The 21,766-nt window shown below is 45.6% G+C and overlaps 1 protein-coding gene across 7 annotated transcripts in view; it reads right to left on the reverse strand.

The window, feature by feature from the left end:
• The window catches only part of gse1b (Gse1 coiled-coil protein b), a 599,837-nt gene that overhangs the window by 22,258 nt on the left and 555,813 nt on the right, over positions 1 to 21,766 (reverse strand). For 6 of the 7 annotated variants that reach the window (XM_078544609.1, XM_078544608.1, XM_078544606.1 and 3 more), the window contains 3 exons: positions 19,958 to 20,273; positions 8,667 to 9,277; positions 6,645 to 6,757 (listed from right to left, as the gene is read on the reverse strand). In XM_078544609.1, the coding sequence (XP_078400735.1) occupies positions 6,645 to 6,757; positions 8,667 to 9,277; positions 19,958 to 20,273 (1,040 nt within the window). The remainder of the gene's footprint in view (positions 1 to 6,644; positions 6,758 to 8,666; positions 9,278 to 19,957; positions 20,274 to 21,766) is intronic. The other variant, XM_078544607.1, reaches the window with a different exon arrangement.

Consider the following 21,766-nt stretch of genomic DNA (forward strand, 5'->3'; position numbering starts at 1 on the left):
GTGAGGCAACCCGCCTCCACCATCCTCCCGGGCAGCGCATTCCAGACCGTCACCATCCTCTGGGTAAAAATGTTTTTCCTCACATCCTCCCTAAACCTCCTGCCCCTTACCTTGAACTTATGTCCCCTTGTGACTGACCCTTCAACTAAGGGGAACAGCCTGCTCCCTATCCACCCTGTCCATGCCCCTCATAATCTTGTACACCTCAATCAGGTCATCCCTCAGTCTTCTCTGCTCCAGCGAAAACAACCTAAGTCTATCCAATCTCTCTTCATAACTTAAATGTTTCATCCCAGGCAACATCCTGGTGAATCTCCTCTGCACCCCCTCCAGTGCAATCACATCCTTCCTATAATGTGCTGACCAGAACAGCACACTGTACTCCAGCTGTGGCCTCACCAAGGTTCTATACAACTCCAACATGACCTCCCTACTTTTGTAATCTATGCCTCAATTGACAAAGGCAAGTATCCCATATGCCTTTTTCAACACCCCACTAACATGCCCCTCCGCCTTCAGAGACCTATGGACACACACGCCAAGGTCCCCTTGTTCCTCAGAACTTCCTAGTATAGGGTTGGATGGCCTCTTTCTGGGTTGTACATTCTATCTATCTAATTTGATGCTTTTAAAAACTTTAATACTAACATCTCAAACCGACAAATAGGAGAAGTGGAAAGAATGGGCTTTGAGTATCAGGTTCACATTTTTTTTTACATTTCCAGATGGCTTATTCAAAAATCAGCCTGGTTTCATTCAAAACCATGAGGGATCGGGGTCGAATAGATAGAGAAAACCTGTTTCCATTGGTGGAAAGATCGAGAACCAGAATGCACAGATTTAAGGTAACTGGCAAGAGAAGCAATGGGGACATGAGGAAAAGCTTTTTCACACAGCGAGCGGTTAGGATCTGGAATGCACTGCCTGAGTGTGTGGTGGAAGCAGGTTCAATCGAGGGAATTGGATTATTATCTGGAAAGGAAGAATGTGCAGAGCTATGGGGAGAAAGCAAAGGAGTGGCACTAGGTGAATTGCCCCTTCAGAGAGCCAGCACAGTCATAATGGGCCAAATGGTCTCCTTCGGTGCTGTAATCATTCTGTGATTCAGATCAGCAACAATCCTGCTGCAGTGAATAGCCTAGCAAGGAGCAGCTAAGCTGCAGAACCCCATTTCTAATGTACTGTGCACTGAACTGACAGGCCAGTGTGTGATAAGATGGCTGTATTTCTCCCTTTGTGTAATGAATGCATGTCCTTTATGAGGATTCACCTGCCCCTCCCTTGTTCTGTTAGACCCAATACTTCCATAGTCATGTTTCATTTTCCAAAGCTTTCCTGATGTTGTCCATGGGATTATGTAGAAGTCATCATACTGGTGAACAGGGCTGATAGCAGTTCTTCTGACATTTAGGTTTAACAGAGTTCTCACGATTGTCAGTAACATGGGTCATTGAACATTTGGGTGCAGTGTGATAGAAATTCTGATAGGAAACACTCGATACACCAGTACACAATGACCCTCGAGCGGAGAGGTCAGGTAATCGGGTGAGCAGCAAGCCTAACAAATATGTTCCGAGAAAGTGCTGACAGTGTCGTCGAACCGTACAAAATGCCCACCGGAAACAAAGCTTTTGGGATTTGAACTCTCAAAGATGTGGTTCAATTGCAGTTACATTAGACACTAGTTTATTCATCCTTTTTGGAGTGGGTTTGATGCACGTTGATGATCACATTCTATTCTGCTTTTGGCTTGTATGCCCTCCCACTTTGTGAATTTGATTTTCTTCGTATCCCTTACTTTCCCACCACCAATTCTGCTTGTCGCTTCACTTTGCAGGCTCTAATTTGTACTTGGCTCTGGAGGAAGGCGTGTACCCTGGCTGCAAGCATGGCCAGTGGCCTGGCCTGCTCCCTCAGGCCTACAGAGTTCTTACTGGCCTGGTCAGCCCCACTCCACCCATACTCGGGAGGACAGGCGACATGGTTACGAGACACAGCCGGCAAACACCTTCGCAGGATCACGTGTGACTGTCCTTCTGTTCTGCAAATTGTGGAACGCTTCCCATGGGATAAATGGAGTGTTTTCCCCAGCACCAGGAGAACCGGGAACAAGCATGGAACCACTTTCAGAAGCAATTTTGCAATCCAGTGTGGGTCAATTGGAGCTCTTCAGCTCGTCCCTATGTGGCTGAATTCAAGCTGCTAAATTGGCGAATTTGATAGGTATAAGAACTAATGATCCTGTTCAGTGATTTAATTGTGAGCACCAGGGGAAAGAATGAAGAAATGCATTGAGATGATAATGTAATTAAACAAAGATTGATTGACGCAAGACAAATTTAAATAGTTTTTACACCTAATTCAGGTCAGTACGTTGCTGTTTAGCACTGTTATGTCAATGACTGTAATCCCACTCCTCAACCCCCGGATTGCAGACCCGATCAATTCCTTATGTTCAGTCACCGTTATGTTACTGTTAGATGCAAGGGCAGAAATGGAAGCTATTGGACAAATGCTTAAATGCCCGTTATGGTAATCTATAGAATCTCCCTGGTTTAGGTACAAAGAGAGCACCAGATGAAGAGCAAGTTGTAGGGATACTATCATCCTCAGTGTACACAGAGGGCAAAACTGAGAAGAGTGAAGTTGTGTGATCGTAGAATTTTACAGCACAGAGAGTGGCCAGAGTCTCATTGTATCCAAAATAAAAACAGGAAATGCTGGAAAAGCTCATCAGGTCTGGCAGCATCTGTGGAGAGAGAAAGAGAGTTAACGTTTCGAGTCCGTATGACTTTTCTTCAGAACTCTGGGCTCGAAGCGTTAATTCTGTTGAGTTTTTCCAGCATTTTCTGTTTTTATTTCAGATTTCCAGCATCTGCAGTACTTTGCTTTTATCCCATTGTATCTGCACTGGCTCTGAAAGAGCTAACCATTTAGGCCTATTTCTTTGCCCTTTCCCGTCAACATTTTAATTAATTTTTCTCGCTGGGCAGAAGAGATGGGGATTATCTGTTGCCATTGGCAGAAGTGTTGAGAACCAGAGGATCCCAATTTAAAATGATTGGCAAAACGGTGACAAGAGGAAAAACATTTTTATGCAGCCGAGTGTTTAGGATCTGAAACGCACTGCCCAAGTGACGTGGAGGCAGATTCGAATGTGGCATTAAAAAGACAATTTGATAATTATCTGAAGAGTAAAAAATTGCACGGCTATGGGGGAAAAGCTGGGGGAGTGGGACTAGGCGACTAGCTCTTGAAGAGGGCCAGCATGGACACAATGGACCGAATGGCCTCCTCCTGTGCTGTAACCACTCTCTGATTCTATATTTATCCATTTCCCTTTTAAAAATAACTTTTGGATTCCACTTCCATCACCATTTCTGGTAGGCCATTCCATGTCCTTCATCCCTCCACATAAAAAGCTCTTTTAATCTCTCCCTGAAAGGGTGGTGGAGGCAGGTTTGAGCGAGGTATTCAAAAAGGGAATTGGATTGCTACCTGAAAAGAGAGAATGTGCAAGGTTACGGGGATAAGGCAGGGGAGCGGGACTATTGGAATGCTGTTTCAGAGAACCAGTGCAGACTCGATGGGCCGAATAGCCTCCTTCTGTACTGCAAAGATACTGTGAAATACTGTGAAAAACTTTTTCACCGACTCGTCAATATTTCTGTCTACCTTTAGATACCAAAAATAGTTTCTTGCTATTGCTTTCATACGGTCCTGCGTGCTCTTGATGAAGTTCCTCTAACAATCACTCTCTATACCTTGGCAGAATAATAAATCTTAAACCCCAAATGAGACGGCCTTGATCTACACTCACTACACTATCGTCAGCTGAGAACCCCATGTGCTTTTTTAAACAGGCTTCTCAATTTCAAAGACGTGTATGAGAGACAGCTTAGGACAAACCAGGCAGAACAGGGTACATTGCAACAACCATTTACACTCATGAACTTTATAGGGCAATTTAGGGGGTAGAGTTGAAGGGTGCATTGAAATTTCTCTGGGGTTTAGGCTGATGAACTGGAAGATGTGAAACTGCAGCATCACCACTGGTGGGAGGGTGTAATTACAGCATGACAATATATACAGGCAAATGTGGAAGTGTGTGCCAACGCAAGATGTTTAGCACTTTATCTGAGAATGGCTGGCTCAAAGAGACTATAATTTCCCTAAATGAGTGTTACAATTTTTGCCGAATTATTTTACTTCATCCTGTGCTGCAATTTCTCTGTCTACCGCTGAGTTCTTCTCACTGCAATAGGTCACTTTGCACTATCGTCTCTGCACTGCTAAATGATCTCAGTAATAAGTAGTCCCCATTGTAATTGAAGAGTAAATCATGGTCATTCTAATAATCACAGTTCGGGGAGAGCATTGCTGCTTTCTCTTGAAGGCTCATTGCTCCACTCGGTTCTGCTTGCTGTGTAATGACCGTGCAATTTGCTTTAGATTCTTGCAAGGCTACATCTGTTTTAATACACTGTTAGATAAACTGCTCAGTGTACAGCTCATTCAGAGAAAGCAGTGGGGAACGGGAGTCTCCTTAATTGCACCAAATTAAAAACATAGCCCCGAAAAAGCTGTTCAGGGGCTCTTTTTTTTTTCTGGCTGGGAACGAAATGTGAAAAGGAGTGCTCTGCAGGTCCTCCCTCTGTCCATTATCCATCACCGGGGTAAGGCCAATGCTGGAAAACCATTACTCGGTCTGGGTAATTTATTAAAACACAGCAATGTGACTCTTGATGGCTAAGGTGATGAATGTACCACACTGAACCCTACAGACCAAGGAGCTTTTTAATCCCGTGCTGACTTTAAAGGTGTTAGTGTCCCGGTCTGGAGCCAAGGAAAATCAGACAGCAATCACGCTCTCAGCAATTCCAGATGGTAAAGTGTGTGTGTGTGTGTCTGTATATATGTATGTATGTGTGCCTACATGTGTCTCTCCATTGACGGTGGGCAAGGATCTAGGCTGGCTGTGCCACCTGTCAGAGTCAGATAGCATGCCCACATTTACTGAAGAATGGACATGTAGTTCAGGGAGTGAAGGGTGGGCAGTGTCTGCGAAAGGCTCTTCTAGCCTTCATTCAGATCACGGAGGGGAGGAACTTGAAGAAAAGTAGGAAAAGGAGAAGTGTTATGAGCAATAGAAAAACAAATTTAAGAGTGTTAATACTTCCAAATGATTGTACAACTCCATTTTGAGCCTTTTTTCTCCTTCATAAAGTTTGACGTAAAATAGTGGTGAAATGTATGCCCAACAGGGCCATGTGATGCAACTAGTGTGTGGGTGAAGAGAGTTAGAGTGATTCCCACTTTTTCGTGCGCTAAAGTACTTCTCATTTTCAGCCTGCACTGCTGTCTAGCAGCAATGTGAAAAGGACAGCCAAATATGCAAATTGCTCCCTGTCAGTACATGACCTCTCTCTATCAGCAAGTCATCAGCTGTGCTTCCTCATGGCAATCCAACTGCACCCCTCAGAGCCCCAGGCGAAAGCTTCAGAGGAACTTGGAGCAGGTTTGGTCCCCAGACATGCAGTGTGCACGCTCGCTGTGGAGACACTCTGGCACTCATGGACCAAACTCCCAGCTATGGGCAAATAGCTCCACTGCCTTGTGGATACCTGGGGAGAGTGGAAGGCTAAGGGAGTGAAGCCCGTCAAACAATCAGGAGTGGCATCCAAAGGCAGACTGATATGCTTAAATAAGGCACCTATCCCGGAACTCCTGCAACCAAGTTGGAGCCAAACGGAGTGCACTGCATCTCTTTGGAACCAAATGGGGGGGTTGGGAAGGCGACTTTGACGTTTCGCCAGCCCAGGCCTGTGTCCTGGAGAGGAAATTCCCGTTTCTCTGAACAAAGAGTTGATCACCAAGGTGCAAACAAGACAGGTGGCTGCCAGAGACTGGTACAACAGGATGGACTAAGGGTGACATCGGAGTGGAATGGAATTCCTGGGTCTGCTAGTATGGTGCACATGGCAATGGATTTGAGAGAGGGGAAGGGGACACAGACCCCAATTTAGAAAATAATTTGAGGCTTGGACAAAACTCTTCAGAAGGAACAAGATGATCTTAAAAGCAGAATGCTGTTCTTTCAGAAGCAAACGAGTTGAAATTTAGATGCTGAATGGTTAAATAACCTATCTGAAAATTCTTCAAGGCTTTGTGTCTTTAAATTGGTCCCTGATGTTTTATGTTTCATCATCATAGTCTGACTACAGAGAACTTTCTGTCACTTTCTACATGAAGACTACCTCCCATTGAGCCAAGAATCCCTTAACACTCAGCACCGTTTCAAAGGCCCATAGCTACTGGCACTGACATCTGCAAAACTGCTAATGCATTTGGTAATGCATTAATCCCAACGTCTCAACTAACGCAGCCTCCTTCACCGCCACGTTATTAAGCGTGTTTGCAGTTGGATCTCCGGCCTCTGCTGCACTTAGTTTTTTCTCTGAAAATTCAAAAATAAGCAGGGAGCTCAGAGGGGAAATGGTGTTGTTACAAAAGAAAGGAACGGCAAATTGATGATGTGGCAAGGAAGGCAAAAAAAAATAGAGGAGGCTTTGAAGTCTATTAGATTCTCGTTAGCGTTCCACAGCCTATTTTTAGGATGCCACAGCAGAGAAGTGCTAACATACCTCGGAAGAATCGTCAAGTTTCAGAGGAGGCTGCTCAGCGACTCGCCGGAGATGTGCTCGAACTTCCTCTTCATCACTTTCATCATACGAGTCATCAAAGTCATAGTAATAACCTAATTAGGAACAGTGGAAGCAAAGTGACAGCATAACTGACAAAGCAGCCTGACAGCGTGCAAATATACTCTGCTGTGTCAGCACATTCATCCCGAGCAGCGCTGCCCAATTAGCTCACTTCAATCCTTCAATTAGCTAACTACAACCGAGCACACGCACACGCTCACACACACACACTGAGACACCCAGCAGAGCATCTTTCTAAATATAGCCCGTTGAATCAAGTAGCACAGTGGCTCAAAATAAGAAACTTTTTTTTCCAAAGGTATACCATTTGCAAGTGGATGTTGAGGAAATGGATTCTCTGTCAGTAGGTAAGTACTGAGCCAGGTGGAGTAGCAGAGCCCCAGTTTTAGCACCTGGACTACGTGAGCTGACATCAGCCCAAGTGGCTTTGCAATGGGTGCCTGATTATGTGGGTTATTGAGGACATAAGGTATAGGAGCAGGAGTGCGCCATTCGGCCCCTCAAGCCTGCTCCACTACTCAATACCATCATGGTTGATCTTCCGTCTCAACTCCACACGTCCCTCAGAGACCAAAAGATTGTCCATCTCAGCCTTAAATTCAACAATGGAGGATCCACGACCCTTTGGGATAAAGAATTCTGAAGATTCACAACTTTCTGAGTGAAGAAATTTATCTTCAGCTCCATCCTAAATGATTGTTCCCTTATTCTGAGACTGTGCCCCTATGTATGAGATACCCCCAGCCAGGGGTAGCAGCCTCTGGGTCTATCCTGTCAAACCCCTTAAGAATCATGCAAGTTTCAATGAAATCGCCTCCCATTCTTCTAAACTGCGGAGAATTTGGCACAGTTTACTCAGCCTCGCATCACTGGTCTCTCGCATGAGGGGAGTGGCCCTATCTTGTCAACCTTCACTGTACCGCCTCCAATGCAAGTGTATCCTTCCTTTAATATGGAGGTCAAAGCTGTTGAAAAGTGAGGGGAGAGAAAAATCAATCATTCCCATCGCTCATCAGGATCCTTGTCTTAAGCTGCCGCCAGTGGATTTATCCCAGAATTCCTCTGGAGTAAGAAAGTCTGAGCAAGTCCAAGAGTACCCTGGGAAGTAAGTGGCATGAAAGGAGTTTTTCTTTGTTTAAAAAACAAGGTACCCGCCATTGTCAATAGGATATTCATGGTTTCTCCTGCTCGTCAGACGACTTGCATGTTACTGTTTCACCTATCCAATCCAGCATCTTATAGGCTATGACAAAAGCAAAATACTGCGGATGCTGGAAATCTAGAACAAAAACCAAAAATACCTGGAAAAACTCAGCAGGCCTGACAGCATCTGCGGTCATAGGGACTCGAAACGTCAACTGTATCCCTCTCCGCAGATGCTGTCAGACCTGCTGAGTTTTTCCAGGCATTTTTGTCTTTGATCTTATAGGCTATGTTGCTTGTTGCTCTGCAATGGGTGGACGTGTACAGCATTGAGTTTACTGAGGCGCCATGGTCTTGTTCAATTTCCACCTTAGCTATTTCAATAGCATTCATGAAGTAAGCATTCCTTCCTACATGTAATATTGTTGCGTGGGATTATAACCTTACAGCTCCAGGGGTATCGATCATTTTACCGGATGCACTTCTTTCTCGTCCCTTGTTTGTGGGGGAAAATGCCCTGCCAGGAGCAAGGCCCGTGTCTAGGATGCAATAAGGCTCCACTACTAATAGGCCGGTGGGATGCAAACTGGAGCAAGGGGCCCGGACAGTGGCAATGAAGCAGCAGAACAGAGTGAGGCCAGGCCAGAGGGGAAGAAAAAAAAGCTCTATTCTCCCCCCGCTAACCAGAATAAGTCATCACAAAGCCCGTGCGCCACCACTGGCCTGAAACCGAGGTGCTGCAAATAACGATAACAAGACGCTCGAGCAATTGAATGCCTTGGCTTTGCCAAGACTCACCTTTCTCTTTGGCCTCTTTCCGTTTCTTCTCCTCGAGGTCCAGCTTGCTGATCAGCCTCCTGTGGCGCTGCAGGAGTTCGTCATAGACATACATGGGCCCTGGCGCCCGCGGTGGGCCATGGGACTGCCGATAGGCGGGAGCCGACTTGTGCAATAAGCTCATGTCACTGTACTGCCCAGGGAAGGGCATGGACATCCTCTGCTGGTTGAGGATGGACTGGGCAGACTTCTCCAGCTCGGCGAAAGGGGGGCCGTAAGAGTGAGCGTGCGCCGAGTGCTCCAGGGAGCCCGGGCCCCGCGGCGGCTGGTACTTCTCGGGGCCTTCTCGCCTCTTGATGCTCTCCTCGTGGCCGTGGATCTTCTCCATCTTGACGAGTGGGCCCGGCTGCCGGTGCGAGTCGTAGTGACCGGCGTAGTTGTTCAGCACGTGGTGGTCGTGGTTCCGACGGGCCTCGGCGTGGTTATCCATCAGGGTCACCGGGTTCCAGAGGACGGCCGGGCTGGAATGGTGCTCCTTGTGCTGGGGTTTGGGGGAGATGAGGGGTGGCGGGGCACCCAGCTGCTGGGGCTGATCTCTGCTACAGAGCTCATGGTGACTGTGCCCGGATCTGCTGAGAGAGTAACAATACAAAGAAACAACATCAGCACCATACACATTGGTATATGTTTCCCACCTGGAATCCAAAACTGGCTCAATAAAACCTACTACATTTCCTCAGTTCTGATGAAAGGTCACAGAGCTGAAAGGTTAACTGTTTTTTCTCTCCACAGATGCTGCCCGGCTTGTTGAACATACATATGAACAAGGATGAGGAGGAGTAGGCCATTCAGCCCCTCTAGCCTGCTCTGCCATTCAATAAGATCAGGGCTGATCTGATTTTAGCCTCAGCTCCAGGGCCTGAATCCTGCACTCGTTGGGTGTGTACAACCGACAGGCCCGGAAGCAGATGGGATACGCTCTTCCGGCCGCGATTTCACACTGGCTGGCCAATTAACAGCACAAGGCAGGCTCAGCGCTGCACTGCGGTTGGGGGTGGGGGGGTGGCGTGCTGGGAAGAGGGTGGGCGCTGAGAGAAGTGAAGGGTGTGGGTCCCTGAAGGCTGACAGTTGCTGTGGAGCTGCCTCGGGGGAGCTGCAGTACTGTAAAAGTTAAACGAGGTCAATAAACTGCTGCAAACTGTGTCAATACTGCAAATTCAAGCACCTGACAGCAGACCACATAGCACGTCATCCCTCAAACATCGTCTTCCATTTTATTTAATCCCAGACATTTCATCCCCTCCCCGGATGGAGATTGTAGTGAAAATGTGAAGGCCTCCTGGCCAGTCCGCCAACTGTAAAAGTGGACGGGCCGCGTAAAATCGCTGACGATTAACCTCCTCAATGGGCTTAATTGCCCACTTAATTGTCGGCGGGCACGCTTCCAACTCCCTCACGGACCTGCCGACTGTAATGTTGCGCGGGAGGATGCAATGACGTCAGGACACGTGTCCAACGTCTTCTCACACGATTCCAGGTCTGGTGCATGTCTGCACGTTCAATGTAAAATTCTGGCCCACACTCCTGCTTATCCCCAACAAGCTTTCACCCCTTTGCTTATCCAGAATCTATCTACCTCTTCCTTAAAGATACTCAAAGGTTCTGCCTCCGCTGCCTTCTGAGGAAGAGAGTTCCAAAGACTCACCATCCTCTGAGAGAAAACATTTTTCCTCATCTCTATTTTAAGTGGGTGACCCCTTATTTTTAAACAGTGACCCCAAGTACTAGATTCTCCCACATGAGGAAACATCGTCTCCACATCCTCTCTGTCAAAACCCCTCAGGATCTTATATGTTTCAATCAAATCACCTCTTACTCCAGCAAATACAAGTCTAGCCTCTCCAACCTTTTCTCATAAGACAACATGCTCATACCTGGTATCGTCTAGTAAACCTTCTCTTGAACTGCTTCCAATGCATTTATATCCTTCTTTAAATACATACCTGGTATCGTCTAGTAAACCTTCTCTGAACTGCTTCCAATGCATTTATATCCTTCCTTAAATAAGGAGACTAATACTGTACACAGTACTCAAGATGTGACCTCACCAATGCCCTGTATAACTGAATAACCACCTCCCTACTTTTGTATTCAATTCTGCTTGCAATAAATAACAACTTTCTATTAGCTTTCCTATTACTTGCTATACCTGCATACTAACCTGTTCCTATTCATGCACTAAGACACCCAGATCCCTCTGCATTTCAGAGCTTTGCGATCTCTCACCATTTAGATAATATGCTTCTTTCTTATTCGTCCTGCCAAAATGGACAATTTCACATTTTCCTACATTGAATGTTTCTAGAATTTTTTATTAAGGAAAAGGGAGAAGGTCCATTCAATAATGACAGTGATCCAGTGCAGCCTAGTTGAATCATTGAGTTATTCCTTCCACTGAGCATCTGGTTATTGAGCCTCATGCCAGTAATAATGATGACATCCAAACAAAACCAGATTGCTATTCCAGCTGCAATGCACAAAGCCAAAGAACATGACATGGACTTGAGTAGAGGTCAGCTGTCACATTCAACTACCCCATTGCATTGGATGATATCTTTGCTCTCAATCTTTTTTGTTTGAGTTAATACACACACATGCTGTGAAGTAAACAAATGTTTCTCATGTATCCACAAATTGCAAAGGCCTTGCCATCAAAAAAAACCTGACAACTTGGTTTTTATCTTATTTTATTAATTTATGAGGTGTGGGCGTCTTTGGCTGGGCCAGCATTTAATGCCCATCCCTAACTGCCCTTGAGGGGGTGGTGGTGAGCTGCCTTCTTGAACCGCTGCAGTCCATGTGGTTAGGGCGGGAGAAGTGCAGCCCAATTTAGAGAGGGAGTTCCAGGATTTCGACCCAGCAACAGTGTGGGAACGGTGATATATTTCCAAGTCAGGATGATGAGTGGCTTGGAGGGAACTTCCAGGTGGTGATGTTCCCATCTATCTGCTGCCCTTGTCCTTCCAGCTGGCATTGGTCGTGGGTTTGGAAGGTGCTGTCTAAGGAGGCTTGGTGAGTTCCTGCAGTGCCTCTTGTAGATGGTACACACTACTGTTACTGTATCTACGACTTTATCCGGTCAGGACTGCTCATGGCAATTAAAATCAAGTGTACTGCTTTGTCCTGGATGGTGTCAAGTTTCTTGAGTGCTGTGGGAGCTGCACTCATCCAGGCAAGTGGGGAGTATTCCATCACACTCCTGACTTGTGCCTTGTAGATGTTGGACAGGCTTTGGGGAGTCAGGAGGTGAGTTATTCGCTGTAGGATTCCTAGCTCTTGTGGCCACAGTATTTATATGGCTAATCTAGTTCAGTTTCTGGTCAATGGAAACCCCCTGGATGTTGATAGTGGGGCATTTAGTGATGGTAATGCCATTGAATGTCAAGGGGCGATGGTTAGATTATCTTTAGTTGGAGATAGTCATTAATTGGCACTTGTGTGGCGCGAATGTTACTTGCCACTTGTCAGCCCAAGCCTGGATATTGTCCAGGTCTTGCTGCATTTGGACATGGACTGCTTCAGTATCTGAGGAGTCACAAATGGTGCTGAACATTGTGCAATCATCAGCGAACATCCCCACTTCTGACCTTATGATGGAAGGAAGACCATTGATGAAGCAGCTAAAGATGTTGGGCCGAGGACACTACCCTGAGGAACTCCTGCAGAGAAGCCCTGGAATGCCTGTTAAAGCTTTGTTTCTTCCGATTTTGAAGGATTAAAAAAAATACATGGATGGGAGTGTCACGAGTTCCCTGGAAAATTCATATGGCACATTACACCTTTATCCGGTCAGGACTGCCCATGGAAATTAAAATAAAAAAAAAACAGGTTTGACAGGGAAGATTCGAGTTTCCAAAATTTATAAGCCGTGTTGAAAAAAGGAGACTTTCAGCAGTTTCAACCAAGGTTAGGTAACTGTGGTATAATCTTTTTCAAGCTCCTGTTATTCTCAAAGTCACACTAGTCGAGTATAACTATGCAATGTTATGCTAGACTAGTATAAATGCTAACTTTTAATTATGGGATTAACATCATATCCCTCAAGTGTTGAAAGGAGCCATTGCACAGATCCCCAGGGATGGTGCAAACAAACCCTACAGGCTTGGTTCTTTGCATACTTGTGTCAGCACCAGAGTCAGGATGTTTGTAGGCCAAGGGGGGTGCAGGAACGGAGGCAGGTGGGCACATAATTTCACACGGCTGGTCGGCGTGCCGGTTTGCTGACACCATCCCACCACCCCCAGCTCCACCAAGCCATTTTGGGCAAGGCCGGGTTGGGGGCAGAATGGCTAGCAGCCTGCAAGCGGTGGGTAGCTGGATAAGCTCATTAACAGGCCAGGGATAAGAGGCCGACTGGAACTGTGGGCACCCTGTGGCATTGGCAGCTGAGCGGTTGCCCAGAGGAAACCTCCTGGCAGTAAACCAAGGGGCCAGCACTCCAGGAAGACTCCCAAAGCCCCTCCCACCTACTTGGTCACAGCTATGGACATTTTTTAGTTCAGATATGTAAAAGGTTGCTGAGAGGACACCTCAAGATGGAGGTGCCCCTTCTCTCTCCCTTCCCTCAACAGCAGGCTGCAGCTCCTTCAGCGCTGGAGGGTCTGTACTAGGCCCTTCAGCTTTGAGAACCTGCCCACCATCCTTAATTGGATGGCGATCATGCTCTCTGGCCACTAATTGACCAATCAAAGTAAAAATCGAGGTCAGCAGTATTCCACACACACTGTGGCCCCAGGGCCCACATTTGATTCAAATGTCAGGGTCCCAAACTATGACGCAAGATCCTGACCTCGGTGCCTGTGGTGCCCCCATGGCCAAACAGCCTACTTAACACCGTCACAACTCAAATATTGGAAATCTGTCAATATATCATACTGGTCCCCACACTCTCCATTACACTGAATCTGACTTCTCTACAGCAAACCACTGGGATCTGCACTCCTAACTCTTTAACGCCTCTCTCTACCCTCTTCTCCTTTAGGACCCTTCCTAAAACTCACCCAATTGACCAATCTTTTGGTAACCCTTTGTAATCGCTCCTTCCTTGGGTTGGTGTTTGGTTTCCTTTCATATAAGTGCCTAGGGACGTTTATGTTACAGATACTATATAAATTTAAGTTGTTGTTGGTGTGACCTGATGTCCACTTTTAGGTTCCCCAGGGATGTTAGAGCTTCCATCGTTCATTCCCACCACTACCCATACATTTACAAATGTGTAAATGAAGACTGCTGCGATATAAAGGCCCACCTAGAGACTGAGTAAAAAATCTAGGTGGACAATCCCAGTTCAGTACTGAAGGAGTGCAGCACTGTCAGAGCAGTTGACTTTTGGATGAGACATTAAGCCAAGACCCCCATCTGCTGTCTCAGAGGGACATAAAAGGTCCCATGCCACTATTCTGAAGGACAGCAAGAAGATAGTTTATCCCGCAACCAACATGACAAGAACGGCTAATCTGGTCAGGATCACATCGCTGTTTGTGGGAGCTTTGTTGTGTGCAATTAGCTGCCATGTTTCTTACAATATTGACTGCACTTAAAAAGTACTTCCATGGCTGTTGAGCACTTTGGAATGTCCTAAGGTTGTAAGCAGCAAGGTACAAACAAAAATTTTTCTTTTCTTAAAGTCTACATTTGATCCCCCCCTTTGTCGCATTGTTAGCAGATTCTCAGCAGGGGTCCCACAGCAGCAACTCCACTGCAGGCTCCACCCCCCCTCCACCTCCTGCTAACCAGCCAATAGCCCACTGGGTCAAAGTGCAGCTACATGCGATCGTTAGGTAAGGTCTTGGCTGTGGCGCCCACCACGATCGGCTAGCCTGCCAGCACTCACTCACGCACACATCAGGAAGGGACGCTCAGGCTAGATACCGTGGCCTGTGTCCACGGAACCATACCAGAAAGAATCCTCGAGGGAGACGGAGCACAGAGCAACATCCGGAGGATACTTAAAAAAATAGGGGATAAAATTTGATCGTTAAAATGATGTGACATAAGTTTATTTAAATTGCTGGAGGACCATATGTGGGCAGCCAAGGAGAACTGTACAGAGTCAATATGATCAGCCTGAAGGGAACAAACATTTAAAAGACTCTGTACTCAGTTAGGAAGTTGCAAGTCTGTTCTGTGAGAAGGGCAGTTACACCTGTGCTCTCTTTGCCTTGCGTAAATAGATTAGATTCATCAACTCAACTGCGCCTCGTCACCATTATTCTTCCGTCACCATTTAATATAAGCAGACAGTTGCAAAGAGGCCTTTTTTTGTTCAGAACAATGCAATTATCAGCCAGCATTAGACAGATGAAGCAGGATTATCATCCGTTTCCTGAACACGAGTCTAGTGTTATTACGTTATTAATTAGAAATCACCTAAATCACCTAAAAGCTGGGGGTTTGGGCATTTATAAAGCTTTGCAATTGTACAACCAACCCCCTTGCAGCACACACCGAAAGTAAGGCGAGAATCACAGATCCCATCCCCTCTCGTACCTGATTAGCCTGCTAAGCTGAGAGATATGTTTTAAAAAAGCCTGACGATAATAAATCATCAGAGCGGGAGGCTGCCCATGTGAGCAATGCTTAATCATCCGGCAATGGCCTGAACAAACAGGCGTCAGAACATTTTTTTCATCGCAACCCCTGTGGCTTCAGGATGTGAATACAATTACCTTTTCAGTCTCACTCATAGTTGTGTCAATAGAGAGAGAGAGAGAGAGAGTAATTGCAATACAGCAGCTTGCAAATTATGGTGACCTCTGCTCTCCATAAAGTGTCATATAATTATCAGTGTGGTTATCTACATATAATTTGTCATCCAACATACTGTTAAGAACCCAATTTAACTGTAATCGTAGGTAGTGTATGGATCTGCACTATCATCAGGGCTATGCATATGAGTCCATTATCTGTGTGCACTGATAGCTGGACTGTCATGACACAGACAGATCATTTAAAAATATGGCAGTCTTTGTAAGATTGGAATGTTTTAATTTGACAATCAAGCCAGTAAAAAAGTGCTGATATTGCAATGCTTTAACTACAATTTTGTTCAAATCTTCTCCATTGTCACTTAAGGTGCTGACCAACTTGAAGGCACCATTTTGGGGCCCCGACACAGTCACCATTCTTCATGTGCGTGTCTAGACAACAGCTTATATTTATATAGCACCTTGAACGTAATAAAATGTCTCAAGTTGCTTCACGGCATCATTACAAAACAAAGTACATCACCGGCCCACAAAAGGAGACATTAGGACAGATGAGAGATTGGATAGGTTGGGGTTACTTTTCTTAGAACAAAGAAGGCTGAGAGGTGACTTGATTGAGGTGTACAAAATTATGAGGGGAATAGATAGAGTGGACAGGATAAAATTGTTTCCCTTGATGGAGAATTCTAGAACCAGGGGACATAGATTCAAGATAAGTGGCAGAAGGTGTAGGGGGGACATGAGGAAGAACTTTTTTATGCAGAGGGTAGTGGGTGTCTGGAATTCGATGCCCAAGTTGGTGGTGGAGGCAGAAACTTTAAACTCTTTAAGTACCACCTGGATCTGCACCTAAGGTGCTGTAAGCTGCAGGGCTATGGGCCGGGTGTAGGAAGGTGGGATTAGAAAGGGCACCTGGGTGTCCTGGGGCTGGCATGGACAAGATGGGCCGAATGACCCCCTTCTGTGCTGTAACTTTTCTATGGTTCTATGACCAGAAACGCAGTCAGAGTGGTAGGTTTTAAGGAACGGCTTAAAGAAGGAAAGGAAAGCAGAAAGCGGAAAAGTGTAGGGAGGGAATTCCAGAATTTGGGGCCTATGTAACTGAAGGTGCAGCCACCAGTGGTGGAGCGATTGAAATCAGGGATGCACAGGAGACCAGAATTAGAGAAGTATGGATATCTCAGAGGGTTGTGGGGCTGGAGGAGATTACAGAGATAGGGAGAGATGAGGACATGGAGGAATTTGACATAGCAGTAAAGTTTTGGGTGACCTCAAGTTTACGGAGCACGGAATGTGGGGTACCAGCCAAGAGTGTGTAGAAATAGTCAAGACGGCAAATGCTGGGAGGCTAAGTCACCCACAGAGGGCATCATTTCCAAACCCAACATCCAAATGCTCGTACTCTCCAGCAGGGGACAATAATGAGGGAATGGTGTAGATTCACCAAAATGATACCAGATCTCAAAAGCCTCAATTGTGAGGGCAAATCTCACAAACCAGGCTTGTACTGTATTGCCTTGAGTTCAGGACGTTGGGAGGGGGTGTGATCTAATTGAGGTATTTAAAACGACAAAGGGATTTGATAGGGGTAGATACAAAGAAATTATTTCATCTAATGAGGGAATTCAGAACAAGAGAGCAAATCATTAAAATTGGAGCCTGGCCAATTAGGAGTGAAATCAGGAAGTACTTTTGCATATAAAGGGAGGAGTGAAAAGCTGGAATTCACAACCCCCAAAGGAGACAGTGGATACTGCGGGGTATGTAGAAATTTTCAAAATCAATTGATTGATGTTGAGTAAGGCTTAAGGAACAAAGGTGGGTAAGTGGAGTTGACGTATAGACCAGTCATAATCTACCTGAATGGTGGGACAGGCACGTTGGACTGAATGGCTCACACTGCTATGTAATCCTGGCTGATTTTTTGTCTCCCTCAGGAGCACAATGGTAGCACCCCAATTATTAGATTGGTCAAGATCAGCTATCCTTGCAAAATGCAAGCATCAAGCTTGGGATCTCATGGTCTCGATGGCTTAGTACTGCAGTGCACTCTGCTGCTACTGGGAAGCAATAAATAGATGGCAAATAGAATCCAGAAGGGTGGTGACTTCCGATGGCCTCCACTATTTTCATAGAAGTGAACCGCAGAGATCTGAGGCTGTGTGTTTGCACCCATCCACCAACTCTCTGACATCACTACCCAGGTAGCGAATGGGGCAGAGAGATTTATTGGATTCTTTAACATATCTATTGTTGCACCAAACCCAGAGAAAAAGGATTACCTCTGGAGATGCTGTCTGAACTCCTTTTAAATAAAGAATGACTTCATGATTTCACTTTTAAAATAACGTCAGAGGTGAGGTTTAAGTGCCTTTTTATTTAACTATCCCTCCCCCACACCCTAGAGACAAGCATATCTCTTTAACAGTGCATCAATCCAAGACTGTCAGTGCCCATCATTTGAACACTCACTATTAAAACACTCCCGCCTTTGACAGCAGCCTTTCATTGTTTCTGTAGATCCCTGAACAAAGCCGGTAGCAGCTGTTTCTTTCGATTGCATTTCATAGAATCAGACAACACAGAAGGAGGCTACTCAGCCCATCGTGTCTGTGTCAGCTCTTTGAAGGAGCTATCCAATTGGTTCCACCGCCTTTGCTCTTTCCCCGCAAGTTCAGCAAATCTTGCCCCTTCTAGTCTTCCTCCCATTGGAAAGTTACTATTGAATCTGTTTCCACCACCTTTTCAGGCAGTGCATTCCAGATCATAACTCAATTGGTTATAAAAAAAAAACCCTCATTTCCTCTCTGGTTATTTTGCCAATTATCTGAAATTTGAATCCTCTGCTTACCAGCCCTCCTGAGAGTTGAAACAGTTTCTCCCTGTTTAATCCATCAAAGTCTGTCAAAAACTTCAACATCTCTAACAATCCTCCCCATACCCTCCTTACATATTGTGGAAACAATGGCATGTTTGAGAAGTGGTAAGGTGCAGGCTAGATTTTTCTTTTTTGGGGGGCATTTTGAACTCTGCCCTCCTCTTGTTGGACTGCAATTACAGATACCTCAGCCCCTAGTGCCCACTCTATTCTAAGCCTCTACAGTATGGTAACTGTAAGGCTATTTGGCTGACTGACTTATGCATTCTTAACCACTAACAGGCTAACCATGGCACGGTTTGGACAGCAATTTTCACCTGGCCGTTCCTCAACGTGGCTTGGCGTTGTGCCAAATGGGAAATGCACGTGATGGGGTAGAGTGTCTGATTCGGGTGATGGGGGATTGGAGGGTGAACCAAAAGCTGCATTCCCAGTCAGGCAAAAGGCTAGATTTTGTCATCAGCCTGCTTTCCAGTGCTATTCCAGTTCCTATAGGAAATCATAAATTACATGGAGAAACAATCACAGGTTCATAGAAGATGGATGAATAAAATGAGCATCTTAGGAACGGTTTCCAAAGGGAGGTGGGGCGGTTATTTCAGACTGTTACAAGCAAGCTCTGGGACTCTCCATTTAATCTCCAGTGGATACACTGATAAAAAAAACATCCTGCGTACTCTTAACTTGTGGCGACTGAAACACAAGACATAAACTGCCACAAGCACACTCCCTCGTGACCTGTTACAGCCTTTAGCTGTGGCTGACTTTACGAAAATTTCATTAAGCCAAAAGCCTCCAAGGATTCTATTTTGCTGTCATATATATTCCTGAAAACAGCTCCTTTATTCTCCCTTCAAACTAATTTTGTTTGTTTAAATTCAATCTCAAATACCATGATTAACAGATTGCCTGCAACTTAACCCAATGTCAATAGTTCTGTGAACTGTTACTGTTTGGCAAACATTCACATAAGCATGTAGGAATCTGGCCAGCTCTTCTTAAATGGCATTGCTGCTCCAGTAATACCCCCCAATGGCTATCAGAGTGTAAAGGTGACACTGAATCTATTCCCATTACACGCCACGTTTCTGCTAGACTAGAGAGAATTGTTCAATGCAGAATCCCAATGATTACCAAATTTAAGGGTGAAATTTCTCTCAAGCCAAGTTGCTCAATGAAAACTCCTCCTGGCCGCTCATTAAACTCATTAGTTAATCTACTTGAAGTAAATAGGTTAACAAATGAGTTACTGCAGTAAGTGGAGGAATGTGTTAATTATAAACACTGCTGAAAGCAATTCAACCCCTTGGGAATTTGATCTCAGGCAAGAAACACATTTCGTGTGGATAGTCCTGCTCTCTTACAAACTGACAGGTGGTAAAATGGACCATTGGTGCAACATTGTTTGGCCGTGATCATCAGTATGCTCCGTGACTCAGTGGGTGGCTTGAAGAAGGCTCCAGTGTACACACTCAAGCTGCTCAATGCTGCATCATTCTTTGCCCATTAAGTTAAATGGATGGAAACTGAGGTGTTGCTGACCTGACATCGCCCAACCTGTTCCTTGCTGAAATGCCCAATTGTGGTCATGAGTCTAACCCAACAGTTTCCATCGACCACCCACTGTTTCAATGGCTTATCCGGAGTTTCGCGTCACTCAGCCTTACCTAACAGAGTCTCTGTGCTCCACTTCGTTATGTGAGCCTGGTCGGCCAATATCCAGGTGCTGCTCAAGCACCTGCTGCCGAAACTCGGACACCTGGCACTGCCGGTCTTCCTTCTCTTGCCGCAACTGCCGCTGTTTGGCCATCCATTTCTCTTCCTCGTTGTTTCTCTGTAGCAGCATCGCTGAGCTGCTTCCGGGTGGGATGAAGCCGGTGTGGTTGGAGATGAGGGTGGGCACAGCATGGTGGGAGATGGGAGACTGGTGCAGATTTGGATGGACTGCTTTGGGGCAGGTCAGTGCAAATTCCTTGGGCTTATCTGGAAACGAAAGACAACTTTTAAGATCACAGCTCTTGCTGTGCTGAATGTCATTACGAACGAAGAAGCATTTGTTTGTAAACGCAGCGAATTGTAGTCTGGAAAGCATTGCCTGAAAAGGCAGTGGAAGCAGTAACTTTCAAAGGGGAATCGTGTATCAATCCATGTGGGACCACCACGACCAAACCTGTTTTCTTGTACCATTCCGTAAACACATGCACCTTCCTGAAGAAGGTGATGTTTCTGCTCCCCAGCACAGGCAGCCCCACACAAAAAACTGGTATTCAGGCCAGTCATCTGATTGATTCATATTGTTTATCAAATGCCCAAAGATTTAGCAGACAAGATACATTAATCTCCCAGTTACTCTATCTCCCAGTTAGTCCTATACAGGGCACATTGAAATATTGATGCTCAACTACTGTAGGGCCCACATTAATATGGCACAATAGCGGATTGTACAAAATGCTCAATGAATAGAGTCTCAATTTGGATTTGCCTGCATGAATGGTCCACATTTGCTTCCAGTATACTAAATCGCAGCGCAATTATTTCCCTGCTGCACACAGATCAGACAAATTTTGCCAAAGCAAATCACTAAAAAATAAAGCCTGTGCGCTGAGACAAGGATCATGCTATGATAACAATGTGTGTTTGTGTACGCTATCCTGGTGACCTTTGCAAAATGTCAGATCTCGTTGCGGCACTGGGGAGCGGGTGAGCAACCAAGCACAGAGGTCCTGATACATCTGTAGCTACAGCCATAGCTAATTGCATTACACAGACAGAAGGTTAGATGCCGAACTGAAAGCTGATTGAAGTCGAAACATTTCAAACACTTGGAGATGTCTTTGGCTCTTTTTGGTTGAATAGTTTGCTTGTTTTTGCTCATTCACGTCTGAACACCTGCCAATCAAGGGAAAGACAGACTTGCATTTGTCCAGCACCTTTTACGACCTCGGGCTGTCCAAAAGCGCTTCAGAGCCAGTTGAATACTTATTCACTGTTGTAACATTGGGAAAAGTGGCAGCAATTTGTGCACAGCAAGCTCCCCAAAACAGCAATGAGATAATGACCAGATAAATCTGTTTTCCTGATCTTAGTCGAGGGTAAATATTGGCCAGGGCATCGGGGAGAACTCCCCTACCCTTTTAAAAGGACGATCTTCTTGCTACTGAAGCTGTGAAACATGAATAATCAAATCTTCCTTTTTTTACGCATGCTTAGGGCACCATTTTGTTTATATAGGCGAATGACAAAAAAGACCTTTCTCAAATAGGTCTTCCCGGTCATTAATAAGCCTTTGGCAAACGTTTTTTTTTAAATTTGCTACCCCTTACAGCCACATTGGCACTTAAGCAAATTCATGGCAGAAGACCATTTTTGTGTTAGAGAAGCCCCAGGATTTTTCTCTTCCTGTGAAGTAACAAGTGACCTCTGTTCGGTGTTTCTGCGCTGAGGCGTAGCTGCAGTTTGGGTTCCCAGTTAGCTCG

This window comes from Cetorhinus maximus, chromosome 6 (assembly GCF_964194155.1).
Source record: "Cetorhinus maximus chromosome 6, sCetMax3.hap1.1, whole genome shotgun sequence".
In the NCBI taxonomy this organism is placed as follows: Eukaryota; Metazoa; Chordata; class Chondrichthyes; order Lamniformes; family Cetorhinidae; genus Cetorhinus; species Cetorhinus maximus.